The sequence below is a fragment of the Mytilus edulis genome, chromosome 4 (assembly GCF_963676685.1).
Source record: "Mytilus edulis chromosome 4, xbMytEdul2.2, whole genome shotgun sequence".
Taxonomy (NCBI): Eukaryota; Metazoa; Mollusca; class Bivalvia; order Mytilida; family Mytilidae; genus Mytilus; species Mytilus edulis.
The window spans coordinates 80,724,399-80,742,181 of NC_092347.1; the positions used below are offsets into that span (position 1 = coordinate 80,724,399).

Consider the following 17,783-nt stretch of genomic DNA (forward strand, 5'->3'; position numbering starts at 1 on the left):
CGAATGAAAGCATCTGTAGAGGACTTCACATTTTTAGACTGTACTAAAAGTATATATTATGAAATGTTAGTTGCACCTCATAATGCGTGTAATGAATGATTGGCGAAACATGACGTCCCCAGTGCAGTTAAGGAGATTCCATTGAGGCAGTGAGACTTCTTTAACCAAGGATGAAAACAAAAGGGAAAAAGTTGTATGAAATATACCACATGTGTTTCGTCGTATGGCGTGTATATATAAACAGTTTCAGACATTTGACTGTTCTACCCTGTACTCGCGTATTCTTTGTTACTAACTTATGTGACATCACCGAATTAAAATTGGACCGAATTCGTACTTAAATTAACAACGTGACGGGTGCCACATGTGAAGTAGTATATGTTTACCTTTCCGAAGCACATGTGATCATCTTCAATTTTTTAGTTATCTATATTGCATTTTTTCGACCGTTGTTTGTCTTTAGTAATTTTTCGTTTCTTTCCAAAGCGTTGTCAACTTATTTTCGACATACGAGTTGGAACAGCTCTTTGGTATCTTCCGCCTCTATTATTGAAAATCAGTCTTTAAAATTTCCGACCAACCCATTTTAAAGTACATACCTACTAGATTTTTGTAGATTGGTTTCGTTTTGAAATAACCACTAAGGTTAAGGGGTATAGAAATTAAGTCGTCCCTGAATGCAGCAAAACCAATGAGTCGACAATTTGTCTGTATGGGGTTATGAATACGCAGCCCCGTTTAGTCGAATGGGGACACACGTTATGCCTTGTACATCGTCCAACTGAGGTCATGACTCCCAAGCCTCAAATCATGTATTTGCCTCGCAAACAATAGGAATTGAGCTACATTACTTACTGCAATGGCAGGTTTTCTTAATCGTAACCAATTGTGTATGTGCCTATCCTATGTCACGAACATCCTCATTTCTATTTTTTGGTATTGTTATCAAAACTTTGATGTTGATACCTGAGACTCAGGGTGACTTTGCCAATGCTGTGACGTATACCCCACATCTTATAATCTTACGACGAAACTTTAAATGTCTTACAAACTATAAAAATCGGTTATCATTGAAATTGTCAATACTCAAATAAGTCAAAATCTATTTTTATTCACGTAATAGGTGCGGTATATTTTATGTTTACAGTTCTGCAAAAGTAATTATATAGTTTTCGATACAAAACACCAATTTAAACAAAACCAGAAGGGACAAAAAGTAAATGTCATCACCATATGGGAAGTAATCATTTCACGAAACTTAACTTGTTACGTAATTCACACATATGAAGTGTTCATATAAGTGATTCAGTAGATACAAACAATTCTATAACTGGTTTATATTGTACTGCGATATTTTGTTAGAATTATAATATTATAAATATTCTTTTCAAGTTTATGGGATGCAATTTTACAAGTTGGTGCTAAACGTTTTTACCTTTGGAAAAACACCTGGCTAGGAAGATTAAATCCAGCAGTAGACAGTTATACAAATAGTGAAAAAAAATTCTTCAAGAGTACTTGACATGCGTTCTTAAGATACCTGAATTCTCTTGTTTACTTTTAAATTTAAATTGAAAGGTATATATAGACCTTTGATTATATATTAAACGTCAATGGTCGGAGACGTTTTGGATATGTACAAGAGGATACATAGGTTGGAAACTATATTGTTTAATTTGCATGAAGAATTGTAATGATCTAACACGATGGATCGGCTGATATTGTTGTTGACTTCATTCGTATTACAGGTAAGCTTATTCTTTCTTCTAAACGTGCAATACAGTTGGGCTCGACATAAAGCAAATTTGTTTATCAACTACGGGTTTTATATATCGCAGAAACCTTTTAGCTTATTTCTTGAAAATAACATCATCACCTGAACTTCCCAGTCTAGTGTGGCATACATTTAGCTGAACTAGTATTTATTATTGTTAAGGGGCCGGATGAAACTTGATTTTCTCGTTGCGTGTTTTTCTCGTTGCGTTGAAGACCCATTGGTGGCCTTTGACTTTTTTCTGAATTGTGGTCGTGTAGCTTTCTCTTTTACAGATTCCCCCAGTTTCCATTCTCGATTCGAAATCTTTTCGAAATTTTGATAGCAATCATTTTATTCTTCTATCTCAAAATTCAACTTGGTTAACGCAATTATTTACATTTAAAATTTCTTTTTTGTTCGGACTAATAAATACTGCGCCGTATGCAGTCAATTAAGACTTGCAGCAGCAGATACGTCTTGCTTTCAAGATATGACAATATTCTTTGATAAAGTATTTTTCTGATTTGTTTGACTTGTTACTGTGTTTCCATAGACTTCTACAATACCAGTATTTGCTTTAATAAACATAAATATACCTTGCATTCCTCGCTGTTCCTTTCATTCCCAACTGAACGAGATATAAAAAGGGGTAACAAAGAACTCGCTGAGTTTCACCATGCTATTAGTTATTAATGTGCTACATCTAAGCAATTTAAATTGTTGTCTTTGAGTATTCTAGTATTCTACATTTTGGGAGCAGATTTGTGACAGATTTTGACTAGTGGATGATTTTTATCTGAACACAGAATTAAGTTTTCTGAAAGCGTTAATTTTAAAGACTCTTTCTGTTCTTAAAGTAAACTCTTTCGTTAAATTAAAAAGATGTACTGCACATGCTTAAATTGAGATTAGATTAACAAAATCGTGTATAATTATATTCGTCATTTGAAGGCACATTGCGTAATTTTATAACCACAAAAAAAATAGAACCTAAAATGGTTATTTAATAATACATAAATATTAGTTGGGGACGAAATGACACATTTTTAATGGGATGTTATATAATTTAGCGCAGTTTTATGACAAAGATTTGCTTATGATATTATGTTTCAGTATGTGTGAGGTAAACTATGGTTATTTGTATGTTACAATTGTATTAACAAATTAAATCGACTCAAAAATGGTAATACTTTATTAGAAAATATAGTTCTGTGTATTAGAGAAATTTCAATCTACATTTTTTTTAAATATATTTTGGAGCATGCAGAACGGGAATTTTCAATTTTATTTTCGATTGTATTTTTGCTTTTATGTTACGCAATACGTGGAAACCCACAATTCACCTTCTCCAGTAAAATTGTTGATTACTTTTCATATGTATTATATATAACATATGTACATGCAGATTTTTAGAGCGCTAGTTAATGAGATACATTCAAATCGTTGTAGAGTTTTAATTACTTTTCCTTACTATATATACAGGGTAGACACCACATATCACTTTTACATATGCTTTGTCTAAAGTATTGCATTTTTTGTTTTTGAACCTTTGCTTCTGTGACATCTAGCAACACTGTATACTTCATCAGCATCGGCATGGTAACAAAAAAATAAGAAAACATTCACTGGTCGGCCTGGAGTTATAATAATATGTTATGGTAGGGTGTTACTTCTCATGAGGACTGTTAATTTGTCAACTAGCACGTTAAAAATCTGCTTTCGTGTATCTGTCTAATACAAGGCAAGGTGCAAAATTCATAGCACAAATACTATTATGTTTTCGTCCTGAAAAAGAATTCAACTTTGGAATGCCACTGGACGGTTAGCAGCTATTCATCACCAATGACCACTTGGCTCAATAGGCTATGTAAAACTTTTCATTTGGTTAGGTAATCATAGGTTTTCCAAAGTAAAATAACAAAAATACCGAACATGGAGGAAAATTCTAAACGGAGAAGTCCCTAATCAAATGGCAATTGAGAATGTCATAAAGTTGTCAAACGTTATAAAATACATATCATTACATGATATTGAAAGCGTTGCGTCACTAGTGTTATCCTCTCAAATATACTAAATCAAAAAGCAAATGATCTACAAGCATTACAAATTTTATGCCACACTACATCACGATAAAACGTAGATGAACCTGACGTTGAAGGTTTTATTCGTCTTTTTTATACATCCTATAGTTGGCAAAGTATAGTATAGGATATACATTTCAGGGACTTTTATAGCTTACTAAGCGTTATGGGTTTTGCTTATTGATAAAGGCCGTACGTTAACCTATAGTTGTTAACTCCTGTGATTTTCTTATCCCAGGCATAGATTACCTTTATAGCCGTATTTGGCACAACTTTTTGGAATTTTGGATCCTCAATGCTCTTCAACTTTGAACTTGTTTGGCTTTATGAATGTTTTGATATGAGCGTCACTGATGAGTCTTATGTAGACGAAACGCGCGTCTGGCGTACTAAATTATAATCCTGGTACCTTTGATAACTATTATTTTATCCCTGAAGACGATTTGTCTCATTGGCAATCAAACCACTGACATTCTCTTATCTTATTGTATGTGAAAAATTAGAATAAAAAAATACCGAACTCAAGAGAATATTCAAAATGGAAAGTTCCTTGATAAATGACAAAAACAAACACATCAAACACATCAAACAAATGGAAAACAACTTGCCTGGTAAAGGCATTATAATCAATTTAGGCATGCAAACTTCTATCTTGCATATTATTGTTTGGTACATAAACATAGACTCTTTTAGTCTTGTAAAACTAATATAAAATGGAGAATTTCAGATTAAGGTAAAACAAATGGAAATTAAAGAATCAACTCGATTGCATATTTCTTTTTGTAGCATTCTAGATTTTGTATTATTGAAAAAATTTGATTATTATTGATAAATGGAATATTTTAGTCAAGGGTTCTTAAATCCTATCTATACAAGTGCAAATTACACAAATGTTTGTCCTAATGAAGAATGTAAACATAGTTACAGTTAATATACACAAGACCAAACTTTTGATTATTTTCTCTACAATCACAATCAATTTTCGGACGTAGATATTGTTCGTCCCTTTGGTCTTTTTTTTTTTTTTTTTAGAAGCAACACATTTGTATCTTCCTGTGGGACTAAATAGTGTGTTATTTGTATTCAGAATGTAGTTCCAAGGCCTGTTTAAATGGAATTGAATATGTAGAAACCCACTATCTTATTCTACCAGTTGGTATGTTGAATGAAATGACGGCAATGCAATGTATAAATTGGAATTAAATCTTTGATATGGAACTTTACATATTCTTTAATTTTGTAGTAGGGTGGTATTATTTCTTCAGAAAAATCATTGTTAACTAAAAGTGTCATCAATAGAAAAATAAATATTAGTGTTACTTGATGGCAATAGAACACCGCAGAAACGTATGTATTCCCTATCAAATACTCACATTTGAGTATTGGCAGTTAAAATACGATGGAAGCTTTATTCCACAAATCAGTTTATCTAGTTATATATTATGCTGCATATCATTGTTTTTTATCAGTGACATTGGATGAATAATTTGACATTGAAAGCATCTGACTATCAAACAGTTGAAAACTTTGACTTGTGTTGAAGGTTGGTGTTTTGTGACTTGTGCTGTTTGTTGTCATGTCTAATATTTATGATAGTCTTCTTATTTTTATAATGTGGATTTCGTTGGTCTTTCTGTGTCCCTTTGGGTTATATTACTCCTCATGTATCCAAGTATTTATGCATTCTTTGCTTTCAAATATTTAGCTGGAGTTTATCGTATGAAGGTTTAGGAACGGACGCAACAAATTTATTAAATGTTGCTTGTTCATTTCTATAAATTTGAGAATGATTTCCTTTATTAAGTAATGTAATAAATCTACGGGGAGAGATACACCTTTGGTACCCATCAAATATCATTGTCTTTTTTATTAATCTGTCTAGTTCAATATAAGAGTTTTCTATTTTAAACATAACCAGGCTGAGCATTTAATTAATAACATTGTCCTCTTACGTGTACATGATATTTGATTAAAATTGAGACTGGAAATTGGGAATGTGTCAAAGAGACAACAGCCTGACCAAAGAGTAGATAACAGCCTAAAACCACCAATAGGTCTTCAATGCAGTGAGAAATCCCGCACTTGAAGGCGTGATTCAGCTGGTCCCTAAACAAAAATGTGTACTAGTTCAGTGATAATGGACTTCATACTAAACTCCTATATACATGTATATAAAAGAAACTAAAATCAAACAAGACTAACAAGGCCAGAGATTCCTGCGCTGGGAGAGGCACAAAAATTCAGCGGGGTTAAACATGTATTTGATATCTTAACTCTCCCCCCCCCCCCCTATGTACCTCTATGATTGCAAACATATATAAACCTTTAGGGAAAAAGTCTGTTTTAAACAAGATATCGATTAAAACATTTCAATATTAAAACTTAATAATCTGTTCCAATTGGACTTTCATGTTTCATATCAACCAATACTTTAAAACATGTTTTTTTTCATCTTTAAGTCTGTTAAAAACCTTTAGAAACGTATGCAAAAGTTACAATTCAGAATCGCCAGTAACTCAGTTTGCGACCATCAAACTACAATACAGTTATCTCTTAATTATAACAAAGAAAAAGTACTGAAATATGAATAAGACTTTATAGTATCCCCCACCTACTTTTATACGTATTTACACTGTTACGTAACGCGTCAGAAAAAAATATTTTACTTTAAATACAGCTGGCAAATGCGTTATACCAAATATTACCTCATCTGAAAGACAACATAAAGGATTTGAAAATTAGAAAAGCAGAAAATTCGGGAAGATTTCGAGCATGTAGTCCTTTTCATTTAGAGATAAATTAAAACATATGTTACTCGTATCAATTAATATACAAAGCTTATTAGAAATACGTTTCAAATTAGTTTTGAAATACCTTTGGTGATTGCAAATATCTGAGTTATGTGGTGATTTATTTTAGCTGACAGACTAGGATACAAACTAATTCCTTGACACGAAATTTCAATGAATTTCAAGTGGACATGAGAGTAGAATTGTAGACTAATATTTAAGTTTGGAACAGCCACACACCATGATATGTGACACCAATCATGTTTCAAGTGGTTTAAGGCATGTTAGTGCTTTGATCTAATGTAGTTTAACCCATTCATGTTCAACAAAAAACAGTGCATATATGCTTGCATAATTCAAAATTCAATTTGCACTTCAAATTAAATTCAATATAACTAACTTCTCGGCTGCCACAGTCTATTTATAACAAGCTTCATCAGAAATATCTAATGACTAAGTCTGGATTAGGAAATAATTAATGTATACGGAATGCAAAAGCAAGCTCCATCAGAAATATCTAGTGACTGGATTAGGGAATAATTAATGTATACGGAATGTAAAAGCAAGCTCCATCAGACATATCTAATGACTTGATTGGGAATAATTAATGTATACAGAATGCAAAAGCACCAACTTTGCTTATAGACGGAAATATCACACACCTTTTGTATATTTGATTTTTATGTAGTCCTTCTCTAAGAGAGACGTGTCCGGGACAATATTGCAGGGGAGATTCGAACTTATTAATTCGTAATAGATCTGATTGAACATAAGATCAAGCCTTTTTGATCAGAAATCGTATTACTTTCAAGAGGAGAAAATCTGCAAATGGAATGTCGATGAGAATATATAAAACGTCAATATTGTTAGGAAGAATTTTTGATATTTTATGATAAGTGTTTGTCTTTTTTAAGCTCTTCAATTAACAAATAAACTTAGAATACTTACCATTATACAACACCTGCAATTGAATTTTAAATCTTTGATTACACTTGTGCTAGATTTATTTTACATATAGCTTTCAATTCTTTTAAAGTCCGACATTAGTGAGGGTAACGCTGCTTTAGATTTTACAAGCGAACCTGTCTTGTAGTTTCCATTTTGGATACTCAAGATTTAATCTCAACTAAAGTTATAAAATTTGTAAACTGAAGTGATTATGCACAATGTCTGTGAACACTTGGCCCCATTAGATTTTACCAGGTAATAAGAGAAAAGTATGAACATACATTTGCTTTTTTACGTCCAGTTGAAAGAATTTCAGGTATTTGAAATGATTTACAATTCTTGCGATATTTTGAACTAAGGGTTTAAGGGTTTCATAAAAGAAGAGCATAATTATGTCGCCTCTTTTTTCCAAGCCGAATGAACAATACGTCTTAAAGTAACTTTAGTAGGCATGTTAGGAGGACTGAATTGTAATATTAAACCAATTTTGGGAATTTTAATCCTTTTAATGAATCAAAGAAACTGACAAAACCATGGCTAAATCAACAAAAACAAAGAAACGGATTTACACGACCAACTAACCAAAGAGACACTAATGCTTCAAAAGTGCAAGCAGACTATGCTCCAAAAGTTGCTTATTGCTTTTATGAAGAAATATATGTACAATAAAAGCTCTATTTGATATTGTTAGGTGTTAGATTTTGCCTGTAATAGGACGTTAATGTACATACCTCTTACATTTTAAAGATACAATCTATTCACCAGTAATATTCTACCCGTCAAGAAACAATGTATAAACTTTTGTGACACTACTTATGATAGTATAAGTACTATGATGATCACTGTCTTAAGTAAAGGAGTAGGGCCATTTAGGCCTGATTTTGGTCCAAGAAAATAAAGTGTTTGATTACTATTTCAATTGGCACATAATGTTTCGAAATGCACTGGGTCAAGAAATATAAATGAAAAACATAAAGATTTTTATCTGATGACATCACAATTACGTCATAATATGTACTGTTTTAACAAAAAATACGAAAAATACAGAATTTATGCAGTTTTTTTTATCTTTATTACCATTGAGGAAACATCGTCCGTAGCCAAGAAACATCAAAATTATTTAGCGGAAGCTTTATTACAACTATTGACATAATATCACCAAATATAAAGTTGTTTCTTGGGTGCGCTCATACTTTTTCAATCTAAGATATTTTTAGAATTTGATTAAAAAAGAGGAAAATCACAAAATTTTCAAAATTATGCAAGTTAAGTCATGATTTGTTGCCATGGTAACTTATTCAATGACAAATTTGTTTTGTTTATCTGAATACCTTGTAACTTAGTCCCAGGCATAGATTACTTTAGCCGTATTTGACACAACTTTTTGTAATTTTGGATCCTCAATGCCTTCCACTTTGTACTTGTTTGGCTTTATAAATATTTTAATATGAGTGTCACTGGTGAGCCTTATGTAGACGAAACGCGCGTCTGGCGCTCTAAATTATAATCCTGGTACCTTTGATAACTATTTACACCACTTGGTCGATGCCACTGCCGGTGGACGTTTCGTCTCCGAGGGTATCACCACCACAATAGTCAACATTTCGGTGTTGAAAAGAAAATCAACAATGTGGTCATTTTTATAAATTTCCTGTTTACAAAACTCTGGATTTTTCGAAAAACTAAGGATTTTCTTATCCAAGGCATAGATTACCTTAGCCGTATTTGGCACAACTTTTTGGAATTTTGGATCCTCAATACCCTTCAAATTTGTACTTGTTTGGCTTTATAAATATTTTGATCTGAGCGTCACTGATGAGCCTTATGGTGACGAAACGCGCGTCTGGTGTACTAAATTATAATCCTGGTGCCTTTGATAACTATTAGTCAAGTTTTCAGTAATTTAAGAATATGTATGATAACTTTTAAATTTGCAGTACTTTTTCGGCCAAATAAGGGTCTTATTGCCACCACTCATTTGACATAAATTCCACAAGCTCCTTTCAGAACCTGAACCCTATTTAGATAAATCTACTGGATTAACGCGATAGAAGATAGATGGTTGCGTCTATATCAACCATGACGAGTTTAATAAAAATAAAAACACAGATTTCAAATCATGTGCGATATGCTTTATACATCTCAATGACGATTCCGTGAAATCATTGCTTCCGATTGGTTGAAGCCAACTTGAGCATACACATGTATAGATTTCTCTGTACTTTTTTATTCTTGTTTTCTTTTAATAAAGCATAGTTAGAATTCTTTCTTATATTCTTTCGAGAACATTCGAACATTGATATTACATAACACCCTATTCAAACCCTTGGATTGTGTGTGATAAATTTTCCCCTGATACATATTGCAGTTATTTATGATCTCCATAAGTTTGTTTTTGTTCATAAAGCTCTGTTTACTTTCAATCTAAATGCGTTGGCGTAATTTGAATACTTGCATATTACATAATTTAAGATTGGAATATCCTTTCGAGGTCCATCTCAAAAGATATAAGTAAAATTGGTTAGTAAATTGGACAGTCTTTGGGTGTGGGGAAAATTTTCTAAAAAATAACACGATCGGTTTTTGAAGGAATCTTCTGGCAAAAATGTATAGCAACTACATCCTGAAATTCCTCATTATTCACCTTACGGCTATATTTCTTTTTACTATAAAGTCATCCTGAATACCAAGCTTGAAATGCCCTAAAGAATATAAAGCGGAGCTCGAATTAAAAAAGTAAGAAGGCCAAATTTAATATAAATTAAAAAAGCATTTATTACTCTGAAATTTCAGTAAAAACAGTTTCAAAAGTTATTTCGTACCAGGTCCTTTTCAAAATGTCCCTCTATCTTTCAAATTTGTTTCATTACAGGAAAATTGTGTACTTAAGGTTCGAATGATATTATGGCTTATTTCTATAAAAAAAAAACAAGGCCATCAAATTATAAACGCCTGAATAAAGTAAAAAATCGAAATTTTGAGATATGTTGGCAACATTTTAGTATTCATCGTAATCTGAACAAGAAGGACATCGGTACATTTTTTCTAGATGTAAAGCTGTATATATAGCGTTTTTCGAATATATAATTATAATTCATGTACCAAGTCAGGAGTCTGACAGTTGTTATCCATTCGTTTGATGTCTTTGAGCTCTTGATTTTGCCATATGATTATGGACTTTCCTTTTTGAATTTCCCTCGGAGTTCGGTATTTTTGTGATTCTACTTTTCTCGTTAAAGTTAGCTATGTTCTTCGACACAAACTTTGACAAAAACATGTATAAGATGAAGCTTTTATAAACCTACTTTATGTTTGGCCCCTTGCATTCGAAAATCAGAAATTATTATACATAAATATACCAAATATTATTTACAGATGTCAATCAGGAATTAGTTTGTTAGACACCAGTATTTATATTTTAGGATTTTGTCAATTAACTTCAAAACAACAAAATTTCTCAAAATGTTTCTCACAAAAGTCATGTCCAGATTAAAATAACCTGGTGCTTAAATAATATTAAGATTAATTGTAAAAGGGTTGAATATTAAGTTTACTGTTTTTGCAATTTCAGATGTCAAACAATGTATTATTTATCACACATTTCTTTTTGCGGTTTTTTTTATATATATATAAGAAAGAGTCTTCAAAATTAAAGTACAGCTACTTGAAACACTTTTTTATTTTATTGAAATATGTTACATTAAGAACACCATTTCAAGTCAAAAGTATTCATCTCTGATGATGCAAATTCAAGTTGGGTTTGAAAACTAGATTTTGACCCTGAGTGAAACACATATCGTTTGAGATGGGCCCTACTCATTTGACTTTATATTGGTTTTTGATTGCTCACTGGTATCTTTGCTCTATCTTTTTTACAGCGAAAGTGCTTTTTAACGACTAAAAGAGTAACATAAACCAGCATGCGTTAGATATACATTGCCTATTAAAAAAAGGTACATGTATTCCTTATTTTGAGACGGACTTTGAAGTGTCGGTATTTACAAATATAACAAAGTTTTAACATGTTGAGACATCGTGGACGGTTTTGTTAAATTGTATTTAAAGTATAAAACATATAAAACAATGAGTGAAAGAAAACTGGAGAATTTTATATAAAAATTATGAAAATGTGTTTGTATGTTTACGGATACTTTGTCAAATATTGTCAATGCGACATAAATTTTATTAAAAGATCGTTAGAGACGTCAGCACATGCAGAGTAAATAAGTTATGGTAAAAGGTTGCATAGTCGTGTGTTAACATTAATCACAGTATGCTCATTATGCTTTATCTACAGTCAGAGAATTTTTATCACATTTCTGTAACAATCGACTGGCTTTTCAATACATACCTACGAATGCAAAAACATATGTCATAACCTAAATAATAACACGCCTAAAATATTATCAGATGCAAGTATTAGAAAGTTCCTTGAATTGGCTTTATCATGATGAGAGATTGAAGTATCTACGATCATAATGGAAAAGTAGTAAGAAACAGATTCTAACTTTCGTTTTATTATTGAGATATTTTTATTTTTTGCTCAAATTCTGACTTGCATTTTTGCTTTTATCTATTAAGTTTATGGCAATGGCTAAGCAAACAAAATTCCAGGCCCAAATAATTTGATTTTAATGTTAAATTTGATGTATAAAGCTTTTGTCTCTTTAAACTTTTATAACAAATCATAAGAAAATATGAGGTTTTTTTTATTTTTTATGTTTATATGAAAACTAAATAGAAATATTTTTTGAAATTAGAATTGCAACAGAATCCCTTTTTTCAGTTTTTGTTTAAATGTTACTATTATTAAACACGATGATCAAGGTTCAGTGTAAGGTATAAAATTGAGAGTGAAATTGGGTAATGTGTCAAAGAGACAATTTATTGCACAAAACAGCTGAAGGCCGTCAATCGGTCTTCAACAAAACGGAAAAGCCAGCACCCTGAGGCGGACCTCAGCTGACCCTTAAGTAAAAATGTGTTCTAGTTCGGTGAAAATGGACGTCATACTAAACTCCAGTGTAAGGGTTTATAATTGTGATAATGAATTGGGCCGTTGCGGACCAGAAACGGACGAAAACAACAGCAGTAACGCTGTGTGTATATTTTTTTTAATGTACTGTGGTACTCGAAATAAGTCCATATTTTTAACTTAAAGTAAGAATGCATATATAAGAGAATGTGAGTAGGAGTCTCACACTTTGAAATACATGTAGGTTTGCTGGTTGGTTATTTTCTAATATCATAAACAGAGGCTGAAGATATACCAAGGGAAGTGAATGAAACAGAGAACGCCATAACTTTTCCAATTGATTTGGTGTTCCAATTGTTTGGATAAGATCTCCATCGATTAGTCTATGTTGATAAAAACCGCGCTTTTTGCTTTTAAAATTATAAGCTATGATATCCTTGGTGAGTTGTTATACATAAACATATCGTCCTCACGCTTAAAACGAAGATATAATTCCTCTATGTATTTCTTACATTATGTAATGCCTGAGTTTTTCAATCGAAACCAGAAGTAAAAATAACATAAATATTTTCCTTATCTGTTATTAACATTAATTATCTTCAATTTCTACAGGTTCGATTTAATTCAATTAGGCTTTGTATTGGTTTTTGTCAAACTTTGTCGATTGGCAATGTGTAGATATTGCGCCAAGTTGTCGGTTTTAAAATAACAGTATAATGATTAAATCCTCTCCTGAACAATGTTATCAAACTAATCATAGACAAAAATTACAAAAACTACTGGTGATGGAATGTATACGATTGTATGCCTTTCTCTCAGTGGTAAAAAAAAATGATTATATTTCATCTAATCATTATAACTGAAACGTAGCCGAGAAAAAGTTTTATTGTACATAATCATTGTCAATTACTCTTTTTCATGTGCGAATAAAATCATTCATTGTGAAGCCTTTTCTCCGGTCGAATATACTAATTGATACTGGACAAAAACAGATGAATATTTAGTACAATTTTTGTTTAGAAATTTCTGTTGTATCCTCTTGAAAAATAGGAATTCTCATATTTATTCATGTCTGCATAGTAGCAATTGTTGATATACTTGTGCAGTGTGCATGGGTCTCATATACTCGGAGTCAAAAACCGTCCATGAAATAAAACAACTTGAACACGAACATAGTAACTTAATATATGTATATAAAAATAGTTTATAATAAAAAGTATTTGCAATAACTATTGAGCACATTTGCCATTATCATTGTTTTCGTGTACTAGAAGAAACTGGATACTAGTAATTAATGTTGGGTTCAAAATGATTTCGTATTTTTTTCAAATACTAAAATCTGAAATCAGTCAGAATCATGCAATTTATAAAAATCTCAAAACATGGCCGAAAATAATCTAACCAACCTTTTTAAGTTACCCTTATCCTGAGTTAAAAATGGTAAGTCTTTCGTTTCTGAGTGTCTGGTAATTCAAGAAATCTTCAGAAAACTTTTATTTAGAATGAATGCAATTTACGGAGAAAGCTCCCTTTAATTTTTGATTTATAGTGCATTTCAACCAGATCCAGTGGCTGATCTAGGGGGTGGGGTCCGGGGGTTGGAACCTCCCCCTTTTTTTTACGATCATTGCATTTGCATGGGAGCCAATAGTTGTAACCCCCCCTTTTCCCATTACTCTGGATTGGGACCCCTCCATTTTTTTTAAATGGCCGGATCCGCCCTTGCAGATTAGATCTTGCATTCTTGCATTACCAGAACAGGAACAGGAAACGAATGTTATATTCGTACCCCATCATACAATTTCAACATAAATTAATGTCAACTTGAGTGGGGTTTTGTTTTTCATGTTATCACCACTGCCTGATTATTAGGCAGATTGGCACTTAAATATTGATTATTCTGAAATACGGCAGCTAGTTATGATATAGAAGTGTTTATTGAAACAATCAACACTGTGCAAACTTTAAAATATAATTGTATGCAGGGACGAGGCATTGAGTGAAATATCCTGACAATCTGCTTTTGAAACAAAAACTGAATACTTGTATTATAAACACCGACATCCATCCGAACTGAATTTTTTATATTTCAAGATGATTAGGTGAAAATAATTTGGGGGTCAGATGTACGAAAGCTAGACGAAAAACAAGACTAAGATTTAAGCCTATTTATAAAAGTGGTGACTAATTATGAAATTGTTCAGTCGTGGATCAAATAGAGGGAAAAGAAGAGATTCCAATGTGTTGATTTGAAAAAAAGAAGGAATGTAAAAATAAAATTCGTTGTGTCTGAACTAGACACTCTCAATGATAATCAAGTCTCAGAGTCAAGTCAGTGATAGGCAAGTCAAACAAATACTTTCCTCTAAAACCAGATCTTTATTTTATAAATAACTCTATGATCTAGCCATTTTTAGTGTAGATATGTACATTGTATAGCTGTTTTTTCTAAAGAAAAATTGTACACGATAATGCCTTACATTCCTGCATGTTATCCACATGAAAGTACGGCGACTGATATTAGAGTACAACAAGACATGATCTCTTAATCAGCGAAGGAAGTACTTCCATTTTGGTTTTAAAAGCTGTAAACATTCTTTAATACAGTATAATCTAGTATTAATTTTAATTGTATTGGGTGTCGTATGAAATTCTCATGCCATACAGTTACCCTAGAATTAAAATTTTCGGAATTCATCTGTATCGAAATGTTCAAGATGTCCATTTGTGAATTTTCAAGAAATGTTTGGGACTTTATTCAATACCAATAAAAAATTGTTCAGTGGCCTCTCTGTAAGCAGAAAAGGTCTGCACTAGGAACCAAGACCTGGTGTCTTGTATCAACAGATTTTTCTGAAACACTAATGCTTCGTATGAATGTACTGCTGTATAACAAAATGCAAATTGACAAATACATTTTACCATCGAGGTTGATAAGAACTTCATGCAAGTCATGAAACATTTATATCTCTAAGAACGTCGTTTCGTTTAGAACCCCTTGCAGAGATAAATTGATAATATAAGAATAATCTAAATTTTATGATGAAATACTTCTTCTATATGTCTTAGAAAATATTCATTGTAGAAAAATTAAAGTGCAAAAATGTTTTTCGATAGATAAGAATTGTGAATTACGAATATAATTCGGGTGGGGACTTAAGTTATCACTCTTTCCTTAAAATCGACTTTAATGGTACAACATGCATGAATTGAATGGATTGATTGAAGTTTAGATGAAGTGGAAAATAATAAATTAATTTCAGGAGAAGAATTTCTTGAAGTAACATGTATATGAATATAAATTATGTGTTGTACTAGACAGTAGACCGAATTTAAACGAGCTATTTCACATACTAGGACAACTAATTCCGACTCCTAGCCGACCATGCAGTCTTTACTCTAGATCCTTGATGCCAGAAGCAGCAACATTTAGACGGGGATTGAACATATGACCTCCCTTATTCGAGGCGGGCAGAAAACCACGAACACGAACCACTCGAAATACTTATCATATTGCAAATAGAGGTATTTATTGCCGAATGCACTATTTGCAATATGATAAGTATTTCGAGTGTTTCCGAATTCGGTCATATGAAACATTATTTATACTCTTTTTATCAGTAAACATGCATATTTCATTTCGTTTTATTGTATTAGATCCCAACAACAATTAGGACATAAATTGAAAAAAGTAGTTCATTTCATTATCAACACGAAGTTGCTTATGAAGCATTAAGAGTGCTCCCTATAGTCAAGGTCATGTTAAATGTACAGAAATTGCCAAAATAAACATGCCAAACACTTTATGAATGAATGTCTCAGAACGCTTCAACTTTAACATTTTTATCAATTTTTCTTTGCAAGATAAGATATTTTGTCAAATTTATAACTGTTTCAAATCGCATTAATTTTACCCTGGTCATAAAAATGAACTATTAATGACGCTCTGACTTAGAGCTAATTTGTATCGTTTTAAAGGATAATCTATGGATTTTCAGATAACTTAGAAACGAAAAAATCGTAACCGCGTAATTGCAGTCCTTGTATACACAGAACGGAAACGAATAGTTTACTTGTGTATACTTCCCTGGTATTTAGGTGAAAAGGTTTTTCTAGTTCGAACTTTTTCTTGTTTTGAAACCTCTTTATATAAATATTTTACATTTAATTAGAACTTTAGTATACATAACCTTAACAAATGCCTGACTAAATAAATTAATCTATACGAGCTATACATGTTTGTGTAAAACGGTTTATGGATGTGTGAAATTGTTCTGATCCTGATCGTAGTTCGCAGTTGTTGCACAGAGAAATATTCAATGCTTGTAAAATTGACCAGAGTTAGTTTGGGTGAAGAGAACGGGAGTGAATCGTAACCCTTGGCTAGCAAAGATGGTCTGAACGTAGTTATAACAAAATGCACTCTTATGCTAAAAATAAATTGATAATTTCTGAACTTCTTGAATGCTTGATTGGTGATTATTTTACGTGAATATCCTTTTATGATTGATTAGTTATTGCTTAACGCCACATCAGTCCTTGTATGAAGATAATACATGTTCAGAGGCATAATTTGTACAAAATGAGATGATATAATTCTACACACCACTTATAAAACTGTAACAGTTCCATTAACCTGTAACATTTACATACGTTGTCTCAATTTATAAACTGAGTGCTGATTTTGTGGTCATTATAATAATGTATTTTCTTGATGCATCATATTACTCATGTACATGTATACATTTTTAAGTTGATGTAAGTTGTACTTATTTGATCCATTGTGTGAAGTGAACAAAAAACTAAAATTGCATTTGTAGACAGATGAGAATTGCATCTTTAAGTAGATTTTCAACACTGTATCAACATTAGAGATAAAACAACGTTATAATTAAGCTGTTTGCTTTCTAACTATTTGACAGTAATACAAGTCCACACTTGGTCTTGATATATTTTGCAGTAATTTTAAATTGTTATCGTAGCAGACAAAATTCTAGCTACTTTCTATTCGTAGTCTCGATCTTGCCTTTTCGTGATCATAAATCAGTATTTCTAAAAGAAATTTATTAACATACGCTATTCATGTCTTCCTACATACAAAATATTACAATTTTACATTAATAGGTTTGAAAGCATTTAAATTAACTCGGATAAAAGAATATCGGTCTCAAGAATTCGCCAATCTAATATCTATTTTACTGTACTAATGTGTCAATTAACGTGAATAATGATGT

The 17,783-nt window shown here is 31.9% G+C and overlaps 1 protein-coding gene across 2 annotated transcripts in view; it reads left to right on the forward strand.

The window, feature by feature from the left end:
• LOC139520679 (thrombospondin type-1 domain-containing protein 4-like) overlaps positions 1-17,783 on the forward strand; it is an 89,567-nt gene that overhangs the window by 27,062 nt on the left and 44,722 nt on the right. Inside the window, exon 1 of one of the 2 annotated variants that reach the window (XM_071313546.1) lies at positions 1,017-1,748. The exons of the other annotated variant lie outside the window; for it this stretch is intronic. Coding sequence (XP_071169647.1) covers positions 1,707-1,748 — 42 coding nt within the window. The 5' untranslated portion in view covers positions 1,017-1,706. Of the gene's footprint in view, positions 1-1,016; positions 1,749-17,783 lie in introns of those variants that run through there. 2 annotated transcript variants of the gene reach the window in all.